The 12,137-nt window shown below is 40.1% G+C and overlaps 1 protein-coding gene across 1 annotated transcript in view; it reads right to left on the reverse strand.

Moving 5' to 3' along the window:
* The window catches only part of PUM3 (pumilio RNA binding family member 3), a 44,364-nt gene that overhangs the window by 5,405 nt on the left and 26,822 nt on the right, over positions 1 to 12,137 (reverse strand). The window contains exons 14-16 of the mRNA XM_041745197.1: positions 6,569 to 6,711; positions 2,776 to 2,998; positions 1,079 to 1,166 (exon numbers count right to left, since the gene is read on the reverse strand). Of these exons, the coding sequence (XP_041601131.1) occupies positions 1,079 to 1,166; positions 2,776 to 2,998; positions 6,569 to 6,711 (454 nt within the window). The remainder of the gene's footprint in view (positions 1 to 1,078; positions 1,167 to 2,775; positions 2,999 to 6,568; positions 6,712 to 12,137) is intronic.

Below are 12,137 nucleotides of genomic sequence, written 5' to 3' on the forward strand. Positions count from 1 at the left end.
GGTCCCTACAAGCATTTTAGGGCTGTCAGTGTAATTGAATTAAGGAAAAATATCACTAGAAAATTCTTTGGATTTTGAAAGCAAGCCAGAGAGCTTTTCTGACACAAACTCAGCTCGACTGTGCACCAACTTCTTAGTATAAGATTATTCAATACATTATTTTTCTTCAAAATTTGTTACAAGAAGCTTTCTCCTTTATTATAAAGTGTGCGGTGATATACAGCCTCAAGTCTCTACTCTTAAAGGCAGAGTGAGAAGTGACAGCTTGAGTGCCCCATTGATGGCCTCACTAGCCATTAGAACTGCAACTTGCCTCAAGACATAAATTCATGATCTGTCATTTTTTTCAGACACAGTGACAGAAAGCCCAAACTGTTCCAACTCAATGGGGGGAAATCTCCTTAGTGGCTAAAATACTGGATGGAGCTCAAATTTAGTAACAAAAAGTCTGGTCAAAGGCAGGACCAAGAAAGGAATGGTACACAAGTTAATTAGATTAAAAGATGCTGTCATTCTCTTGAAAGCAGAGTTTCCACAGAGCAGCTGTGAGGGTTGTTTCAACACTTTGTGTTTCAACACTTTGTGAAAATCACAAAGGCCAAGGACTAGCTTGCTCTGTGGTCACATGTATTTCAATGCTAAATAGGTATTAGTTCCAAATTCTCATGAGGTTAATTTTCTTGTTTATCCTTCCCTCCAAACTAGAAATAAATATCCTGCTTTTCAATTGGGGTAGTGACAATCACGAATGTCTCCCTGCCCCAACTCTCATTCCCCTAAGGGAACAGAATAGCATTTTAGGGCCCTGACCACGCCAGGTCTGAAGTCTATGGTAGCTAGGGAGGAGAGGAAATGAGGGAGGGTGGGGAAGAGAAAGAAAATTAAAGGACGCCAGGACATAAATTTTTAGCATTTACTAAAGCATTACCTGCAAGCACTAAATCATTTCTTGTCCATAGACACTATTTCTGAACACTCAACAAATTTCATGTGACCATAAATGGCAGGCATACAGTTCAGGGATGGGAAGGGTTTAGGAAATTTCACTGAAGATAGAAGTTCATGTTTTATAGCCTACCTTCTCTTCCACTTTCCTTCATCTTCTCATCTTGTTCTATCAACCACTTCAGAACTAGGTGTCCTGCAGGATGTTCTGCTATGTGAAGCTATAAGGAAAACAAAAAGCTGTTTTTAGCCATGCCCTGGCCTACCATCTGTTCTCTGACACACACAGGTAAGGATGCAAGTGGAAGTCCCACGATGCTTAGGAGGTCTTTACTGAGCATGACCACGAATACCTGGAGAGACCAGCGATTTAGTCCAAGCCCTAGACTGAAAGCTGGTGCTGAATGATGTTTAAATATTAACTAGTCCCACATACGTAGGAGCTCTCTACCTAATGAGCATTGGAGACAACAGGCTCAATCTCTTAGGGAGAAAACTCGTTATGTGTACATCTTCCCAGTTTGACAATCTGCTCTGCTCTACGGAGTCAGGGTTCAGAGCTTCTTTAAGATCCATGGCCCCATCAGCAAACAGTAGGCTCCACACACACACACCTGCTCATCAAGAACTTAGTGTAGGACAAAGCCTCTGCACAGTCTGCCTTCTGCCTTCCTCTTCCCTCTGCTAACTGATCTCCCACCTTCAACCCAAGCTTTCTGTTCTCAAACAAACCGAGCTTCCTTCTTCCTTCAGACTGCTGCACATGCTCTTCCCTCTGCCTACAATCTTTTTTCTGCCACTCTTTATTAAACTACAATTCACTGGTCTAGATGTTGCTTTCACTGCCTCAGGGAAGCCTTCCTGAGGGACACGCTGGCTCCCATTTTTCTGACAGTCCCACAGAACCCACAGGTTTCCCTCACAGCACTTATCTCAGTCCTCACTTAGGTCATTATCTGTGCACATCTTCATTTAAATAACGTGCTCAATAAAACAGTAAGCTCTTGGGAGGGGGCGGAGAGAGCAGTGCTGACCACTGCCTCACACAAATCAGGTGCACGAAATCAATGAACTTAAGATGTAAGGCAGAGTTACTCAAAGGCCAAATAACATAGGCAATAGATATTAGAAAGAGCAGACTTTTTTTTTTTTAATTTATTTATGAGAGAGAGAGAGAGAGAGAGAGAAAGAAAGAGGCAGATACACAGGCAGAGGGAGAAGCAGGCTCCACGCCAGGAGCCCTGCGGGACTTGATCCCGGGACTCCAGGATTGCGCCCTGGGCCAAAGGCAGGGGCAAAACCGCTGAGCCCCCAGGGATCCCCAAGAGCAGACTTTCTTAATGCAAGGGAATTGGGGGAAGACTTTGATGAGAAGGATTCTGGGGAGCCTATAGGATGAGTGAGGCCTTCTATAGTGACAGCACAGCAAAATGGAAACACAGGTAGCATCCAGGCTGAGGAAAGACACATGTGCAAATGCAGAAAGGTGCCAAAATCCAAAGCAAATTCAAAACATATTTAAGAGCATGTGCTCTTCCCTCTGCCTGTTTCTGCTATGCTAGAAAGGCAGCCTGGGGCCAACTATGGACAACAGAGAGCCACATTAAGAAGATTCTGTTTTTCCTCTGTAGGCAATATGAAGTCATAGGATGATTCTGAGAAAGATGGTGTGGTAATGGCACCAGATTTTGAATTCACAATGATCATATGTGCTGTAAGGATGGGGTGAGTTCAGACAACAAGCATTAAAATTCTCTTGAAAGCAATGTTCTCAGTGCCTGGGGTTTCTGCGACACTGCCACTTTCCACCTGTCTTGCAACAGCCATTACCTCTCCGTCCTTGCCTCCAGGATGTAGCTCTGTCGCTGCCAAGCTGGCAATGGCATCCATGGCAGGCTGAACATCTCCAATGGCAGCTCCCAGAATGTCAGATACCAACACACATGCAGACTTATCTAATACTACTTCTTGGGCATGTCCTTGCAAGTAGCTTAACAAAGCTGGAGAGATGGACTCTAAGAGCTCTCGTCGGCGGATCGCTGTATCTTTCTTACTGTCGGAACACAGTGAATGAAGCATTAAGGTCAGATGAATGGCAAAAGAAATACAGTGATCTTATTATCACAAAAACCTCTAAGGGCCTCAAACAGTCTTTGTCAAATTTACTGCACTTGTCTATCTCTATTGTGGGTGCAGGTAATAAGCAATTTAAGGTCTTTCATCTTTGTGCCCCCAGCATCTGAACAGTGCCTGGCACAGAACAAGCACTTAATAAGTGACCCTTGCCTTGTGTAATACCAAAACACCCAAAACCAATCCAAAACCCAAACAAGAGCAACAATAAATTATAAGACAGAATTAGACCACTTAATGGCCTCTACTCTCTAGAATACTTCATAATGTGATGCTAAAGTGAAACCAACTTCCAGGGAGGATGGCAGAGTAGAAGGACCTCAGGATTACCTCCTCGCATGGATACAACTAGGTCATTATCAGTGTAAATAACCCAGAAAATGACCACAGGATTGGCAAAACAGAGTCTCCAGAACTAAATATAGAGAAGAGGCCACATTGAAGAGGGTAGGAAGGATGGAGACATGTTGGGAGCCAAAAGGACCTCTGGGACTGTCCACAGGAGGGAGGGATGCGGTGGGCATGGAGAAGGGAGGGAAAGAGTCCTCAAGCCTGCATCTCATGCACAGGGTACCTATAAGGGGAAGGCAAGTCCCCATAATTTGGCTTTGAAATTCATCAGGGAATGATTTCATGAGTTCTTATAATCCATAGGGCTTAACACCTGGAACTTGAACAACACTCTCCACCTGATTTAACCAAATAGCGTGCCCCACCCCTTAGCACATCTGCCAAACACATGCCAAGCACATGTCCCAAAAGCCCTTGGCCAGAGATCATCCAAAGCTGTGTCACAAGCTGTGGCAGTGTGCAAGCAGCCCTCACAGGGGCCAGGGCCAGCACCATTCCAAAGCAGAACATCCATTCATGATAAAAACCATCAATAAAGTATGTTTAGAGGGAATATACCTCAACATATAATAAAGGCCACAGATGGAAAACCCATAGCTAACATCATATTCAATGATGAGAACCTGAGAGCTTTCCCCTAAGACCAGGAATAAGACAAAGATGTCTACCCTCACCACTTTTATTATTCAACAGAGTACTGGAAGTCCTAGTCTCAACAATCAGACAACATAAAGAAATAAAAGGAATCCAATTTTAGTATATGTGCTGCCGAAGTAAGCACAGAAATAAAAGGAATCCAAATCAGTAAGGAAGAAAAACTTTCACTACTTGCAGATGACATGACACTACAGAGTAAATAAACCCTAAAGACTCTAACAAAAAACTACCATAACTGATACATGAATTCAGAAAGGCTGCAGGATACAAAATCAATATACAGAAATCTGTTGCATTTCTATACACTAATAATGAAGCAGCAGAAACATTAATTCCATTTACAACTGCACCAAAAAAAAAAGAAAATATCTAAGAATTAACTTAAACAAGGAGGTGAAAGACCTATACTCTGAACCTATAAAACACTGATAAAAGAAACTGAAGATAGCACAAATAAATGGAAAGATACCCCACACTCATGGACTGGAAGAGCAAATATTGTTAAAATGTTCATATACTACCCAAAGCAATCTACAGATTTAATGCAATCCCTATCAAAATACCAATAGCCTTCTTCCCCAAACTTGAACAAATAATCCTAAAATTTGTATGGAACAAACACCCTGGATGGCCACAGCAATCCTGAAAAAGAACACAACTGGAGGTATCACAATCCCAAATTTCAAGATATCCTACAAAGTTGTAGTGATTAAAACAGCATGGTATTGGCACAAAGATAGACACACAGATCAATTGAAAAGAACAGAGAGCCCAGAAATAAACCCACAATTATGGGTCAATTAATCTTCAACAAAGGAATGAAGCAAGAATATCCAATGGGAAAAGGACAGTCTCTTCAACAAATGGTGTTGGGAAAACTGGATGGCTACATGTAAAAGAATGACGCTGGACCAATTTTCTTACACCATACACAAAAATAAACTAAAAAGAGATTAAGGACCTAAATGTGAGACCAGAAATCATAAAAAATCCAAGAAAAGAACACAGGCAGTAATTTCTCTGACATCAGCCATAGCAACTTTTTTCTAGATATGTCTCCTAAGGCAAGGGAATGGAAAGCAAAAATAAGCTATTGGAACTACATCAAAATAAAAAAGCCTCTGCACAGCAAAGGAAATAAAAGACTAAAGACAAAACTAAAAGACAACCTCCTAAAGTGGGAGAAGATATTTGCAAGTGATAATATCTGATAATGGGTTATATATCTAAAATATTTAAAGAACTTACACAACTCAACACCAGAAAAACAAAGAATCCAATTAAAAACAGGCAGAGGATATAAATAAACATTTCTCCAAAGAAGCCATCTAGATGGCCAACACACACATGAAAAGATACTTAACGTCCACTCATCAACAGGGAAATGCAAATCAAAACCACAATGATTTATCGCCTTATACTGGTCAGAATGTCTAGAATCAAAAAGGCAAGAAACAGTAAGTGTTGGTGAGGATGTGGAGAAAAAAGGAACCCTCGTGCCCTGTTGCTGGGAATGAAACTGGTGTAGCCACTGTGGAAAATGGGATGGACATTCCTCAAAAAATCATAAACAGAATTATCTTATGATCTAGTAATTCCACTACTGAGTATTTACTCAAAGAATATGAAAACACTAATTTGAAAAGATACCTGTACCCTTATGTTTATCTGCAGTACTATTTACAAATAGCCAAATTATGAAAGCAGCCCAATTATCCATCCATACATGAAGAGAGAGAATGATGAATGAATAAAGAAGAGGTGGTGTGTGTGTATGTGTGTGTGTGTGTGTGTGTGTATATATATATATATAATAGAATATTATTCAGCCATAAAAAGGAATGAGAGCTTGCTATCTGCAACATGCATAGATCCAGAGTAGAATGCAAAGTGAAGTTAGAGAAAGATAAATACCGTATTATTTCACTCATTTGGTTAAGAAACCAAATGAACAAAGAAAAAAAAAAACAGACAACTCTAGAGAACAGTTATTACTAGACGGGAAATGGGTAGGAGGATGGGTGAAATAGGTCAAGTGGATTTAAAAATAAAAAGCACACTTATTATCATGATGAACACTGAGTAATGTACAGAATTGTTCAATCACTACACTGTACACTCGAAGCTAATCTAACACTATGTTGACTATAAATGAGAGTTTAAAAAAAACAACAAACCTTAAAAAAAATTGCTACAGTTCAAAATAAATAAATAAAGCAAAATCAAACCAAACCACATACACTGAGGCACTTAAAGGCATTCTTTTGGCATGATACTTTTTATTTCCTTTTCAAGATAAAAACTTCAAAAATCTGTCAAACTACAGGCTGAAAAAGGGGATTCACCTTCTGAGATTTAGACAGAGAAGCACGATACAGGGTATGGATGCATGAGCAGATTTCTGGAAACATTACCTACTCGAAATAAAAAAGCAAGCAGAGCAGAGGAGCAAAGAGCTCCCCAGCTAATCTACTCTTCTTACCTGTGTGCGTTGCCGTCTCCTTTCTGTAGAACCTCAATGATCTCTCGCACTGTATGTGCAGGATCTCTGGGGCTTAGTAAATACAGCAGGACTTTCCTTCCATATTTGTCATTTACTATGTTAGGCAAGGAATTAATAATTTCCTGTAAAATTATAGAAACAAAAACTGAATCAATGTCCTTAAAAAAAATGTACATTTGAAATCTAAAGGGTACAGGAGAATCCATGCTTACCTATTTTCCCCCATGTACTTAAGAGAAAATGCATAGCTAATTTTAAAATCTTGTCATTAAAGCAAAAGACTGACACTCAGAATACAGAACTGATTCTGTACTGTGACCAATATTACTGAGCAAGCTATTTACATACTGATTGAGCTCAAGGACTTAAAAAATCTTTAAAGGAGTTATCTTCATTCACTATGACCAATAGTTCTTAGGCCACTATCATTAGAGACACTGCTTGCTGGGGTCACTGAGCAGATACAGTTAATTTGCAGCTGCTGTACATGTAGAATCAGCACCGATGAAGAACACTCCTATTAGAATTTACCCACTGAGACATACATGAAGAGAGATAAAGGAACTCTGTTACATTGAACAAGTGAATAAAAGGCTTTTAAAGTTAGTTGCTTACTCATGGCAAATGAAGGCTGCTTAAGTTTTACATTGAAAACAAAAATAGGGGGAATCCATGCAGAAAGAGCCCACGGAACAGTTACAAATAATTACACTCTATGGCATTTCCAATCAACTTCCCAAGAACAATGATCTCCTTTTCTAGTTGTCTGAATTGAAGTAGCAAAGGCAATGTCATCCCCCACCCCAACTAAGCTCCTGCGTAAATGTGCTGAGGTTTCCACACAGAAAAGTCATAGTTTAAAAATTTCTTTATTCTTGGGCAGCCTGAGTGGCTCAGCGGTTTAGTGCCGCCTTCAGCCCAGGTTGTGATCCTGGAGACCTGGGATCGGAGTCCAGCTTCGGGCACCCTGAATGGAGCCTGCTTCTCCATCTGCCTGTGTCTCTGCCCCTCTCTCTCTTTCTCTCTCTCTTTCTCTCTCTCTCTCTCTGTCTCTCATGAATAAATAAATAATCTTAAACAAAAATTTTCCTTATTCTTAATAGAGAATCTGCAACAGAAAAAAATCATCTGTTTTTTCCCCTCTAACATTCCTAATTCTTTTAACAAGCCTAATAGATATTCCAAGCCATACATGTTTGAGCAGCACAGATTCTGCAGGACTGGCTAAGGCCACAGAATTCAGTGCAACTCTTCAGGTTTACACATGAGGAACCTATGAAGGGGACAAGAGACTTGCCAGATGACACAGCATGTCAGTGGCAGGGCTCTGATTAGCCTTGGTCTCTTGATTTCAGGGAAAGAATTCTCCCTGAGATAACATACACTCGGATCTGCTATTCTCTGATTACAATGAGATTAAGTTAATGCAAAGGAGCCAAGCTAAAAATGAAGTTCGTCATTGAGGAGATCCCAATACTACAAAATTTATGACCCCAAGGCTGGCAATGCAGCTCCAGATTCCACACAAAACAATTCTGTTTTTAGAATCCTAACCTCCCTTCATTTTCTGCACAAAAGTATATTGTGCTTCCTAAAATTAATAATAGCAGCTAACACTTGTTAAACTGCTTACCAGAAGTCAGACCCAATACTGAGAGCAGTATATCCATCATCCTAAATACTTTACATAACACCATGACAGAAGGACTATAATTACTTTCATTTTACTAGTAAGAAGCCCAAGTTTTAGGTAAGTGACTTGTGGTAGATGTGTGAAGGTCACTCATCCAGGACATGGTTGACCCAAGACATGACTGCCTGTTTCCATGCTTCTAAACTCCATTGTACTCTCTTACTTTTGAAGAAATTTAAGATCCCATATGAAGATTTCCCCAAACATAAACAGTTTTCAAAGAAGAGGTGCAAAAGATCTAACCACCCGACAGGAATATGGGAATATGAATTTCAACCACCCAGGGAAAAAGAACTTAAAATTTCAGTAAGAAAGGGAAGACAAAAAAAAAAAGTACATACTTTATCATGGCAGAGGGAGTTCTTTTGCAATCTCAAGGGAAACATGTCCCAAAATGAGCTCAGTATGTGTACTTTTGATAATGAAGCATTTAGTATCACAAATATAGGCTACTTTTAGTATGACTTTTCCTATTTAAGGTTTAACCAGCTCATAAAAGAAGACAGATGTGGGCAGCCCGGGTGCCTCAGCAGTTTAGCGCCACCTTCAGCCTGGGGCTTGATACTGGAGACCTGGGATCCCATGTCAGGCTCCCTGCATGGAGCCTGCTTCTCCCTCTCTGTGTCTCTCATGAATAAATTAATGAAATCTTTTTAAAAAATTATAAAATCTTAAAAAAAAAAAAAAAAGAAGACATATGCTTTGTTGAAAGAAGAGAGTAAAAATGATAGTTCAGGCAAATTTCTATGATCATTAACCCGCCCCCTGCCAACTCTGCTGTCCTTAAGAAAAACCACTTTGGGATATAGTACCTTTACAACAATCGCCTTCTTGGGGGAAAACAAAAACAAAAACAAAAACATCACAAAACAGAACAAAATCAACAAAACAAAGTGCTAGGGAAGTATGCAGTAAAGAACTATAAATGGCTATTTCTAATTAACATTTTTTTTCCCTTCATGTGAAGAAGGGGAGCAGAAAGCCAGCAATTCCTCAATGTACCTAACTTGCTCTGCAGAGGCTACACTGAAGCGTTAAGATAATGCACAGGGCTTGGGCAGAAAGGGTTCCACCTCAACACAAGGAGCTAGGGATTCCAAAATACACACAAAATCCAAGTAAAAGTACTATTTGGGACTAGTCCCCAGTTTCACTGAACTTCTTCTCCTGCCTTTCAGTTTGTCATTAAAAAATTCAGAATCTAAACTTATGTTCATTTAAGGTTTTTAAGAGGGTGCGATGCTTTTAAACTAATAATCCTAAGAAACTAAAAAATCTTTACTTAAAAATGTGATATTATTTGGGCTTCCTGGGTAGCTCAGTTTGTTAAGTATCCAACTCTTGATTTCAGCTCACGTCATCATCTCTGGGTTGTAGGATCCAGCCCCATGTAAGGCTCCACATGGAGATCTGCACAGGGTGTGGAGCCTGCTCAGGATTCTCTCTCTCCCTCTACCCCTTCCCACTTTAAGAAAATGTGATATCATTTAATTCTCTCCACCTCACTCTCATTCAGCTTTCCTATCATGAAAGACACTCATTTTGGAGAAAATAAAGCAATATGAGCATGGCTGTATTATAGAGTACTAATTCACTTCTTTTTAACCTGGATTAGACAGAAAGGAGAGAAATTTCTGGATGACCCCCCCCCCCCCAAAACACTAATGAGTAACGAGTATAGTAACATGTAGAAATAGGTAAGGGTTAGCTATGGTATAGCTGACTGTGCGCTTGACTCGATCTTTGAGTTCAAGCTACTTAGCCTTTGGCAAATCTGTTCATTCCTCTGAATATCAACTCCCTCATCTATAGAAGGAAATGATACACCTGCCTGATTTCCGGGTCATTACCAGGAGCAAATGAGAAAAATTCATACTGCAAATTGAAAAACTATAAAGTAATTATGTCCATATTAAGAACACACCTCTCAATTTGCAGGATCTTTAACTGGAGAGATTAAGTAAAGCTGTTGGGGTCATGATTTTGGCATCCTCGAGAGAGGGAGAACCTCAACAACAAAGGTTCAATTTTAAAGGTTTTCAATGTAGCTTCTTATAAGAATTAACAGAGAAAATCACAAGAACCATTTGTTTTAACTTCTTTATGTGCTTCACTCTAGAGCAGGCATGTGGACTGAAGCAGAGCATGGGAAGATTAAACCTCTCCCTCTGAAGAGGTTTGCAAAGTTCTGACCTCCTTGTGTTGGACCCTTAGGAAATTCACAGGCATTTCTGTTTTAACAACTCTCTTTTAAAAAGGAAAAGTGAAGGTCAGAATAAAGGGTGCACACTGGAAGCAGGGGGAGAGCGCACTTCTGGCACTTTCAGTGGGAAGAGGACGTGCAGAAAGCAGTTCAGATACTGAGGACAGAGCCTACGGTGTGCACATCTCTCTGCGGGGCAGCGTGTGGGGACAGAAAGAGATGTGCACCAGCCTTAACCTTAGGGAGCCAACATCTAGTGCAAAGAGGCAAGAAAAATGTAATAAAAAATGAAAAATACAGATGAGAGGCAAAGAATGGTTAAGTATAAAAGGAAGAGGAGTAGGCAAGGACTGCAGCCCCTTAAGAGATTCTTCTAAAACTACCATGATTTCGTCCAGAGGTACACCTCTCTGACTGTAATGGAACAACTGGAAGGTACAGTTGAATGAGTGTCATTTCAGTTATCCAAGATGAAAAAGTTCTGGAGAATGGCTCCACAACAATGTGCAGACACTTAAGACTACTGAACTTAATGCTTAAGATGGCTTAGAGTTTCTCTCTCTCAGTCCTCTTCACCAATGTCAACCACACCCTCCTCCTTCCCTCTGGCAACTATCAGTTTGTTCTCTGTATTTATGCCATGTATTTTACTTTAGAAAAAAGAATAAGTCACAGGGCTGTAAAGTACAGCATAGGAAACAGAGTCAACAATATTGTAATAACCTTGTATGGTGACCCATGGTGACTGCATTTATTGTGGTGAACATGGAGTAATGTATATAATTGTCCAATCACTAGGCTGTACACCTGGAACTAATAAAATATTGTATGCCAACTTTACTTCAATAAAAAAAAAGCGTGCAAAAAAAGGGGAAAGGTTGAGATGGTAAATTTTATATTATGTATATATGACCACAATGAAAGGTCAACAAAAGCAAAAACAAGAGAATCTATCACTATAGAGCTCAGATTCGAGAAGCTGGCAGCTACCACCTTGGACTGGTAGCTCCAGCCTCTTCTTTCCCCACAGCCCACCCCTCACACCTGGCCCACCTCTTATTTTACCTGCCTGATCAATGAAAGGGTCTATATTTGGGAGCCCCAGGCCACATCATGACCAACTGCTAAATGAATAATGGCAAAGAGAAACTACAAGAGCTGCGAGGAGTGGCGGAGACCCGGGCTAGCTAGGAGACCACAGAAAAGTATCTAGAGACTGAACTGGCACTGGCACTTATTCTTAAAAGAGAGAAGGAAGAGTCTTTATTAGGCTAGATTTCAACCTGACGTTTCAGGAAACCCAGTTACTCTGAGCAGAATGCTTAGCAACAGAAAGCTGTCTTGGCTATTTTTAAAAGCATGCATAATGCAACAGGTTTTGTAGTGGCTGGGTGGGAAATATGGCACATGACTCTACATAATATAAACGTATGTGCAGCGTATCTGACAACCCATCAATTGTGCTAAGTAAATGCCTTAGAAAAACAAGAAGACATACAAGAATGCTCATAAAATGTAAATAGCAAAAAATAATGAAAAATGTCAGTTTTTTAAAAACTGTAAACAATCTAAGTCTCCACCAACAGAAAAAAGGAAAAATAATTTACCATATACTCATAGTAGTATGCCACACTATTTGGCACTGAAAATCA

This window comes from Vulpes lagopus, chromosome 2, assembly GCF_018345385.1.
Source record: "Vulpes lagopus strain Blue_001 chromosome 2, ASM1834538v1, whole genome shotgun sequence".
Lineage (NCBI taxonomy): Eukaryota > Metazoa > Chordata > Mammalia > Carnivora > Canidae > Vulpes > Vulpes lagopus.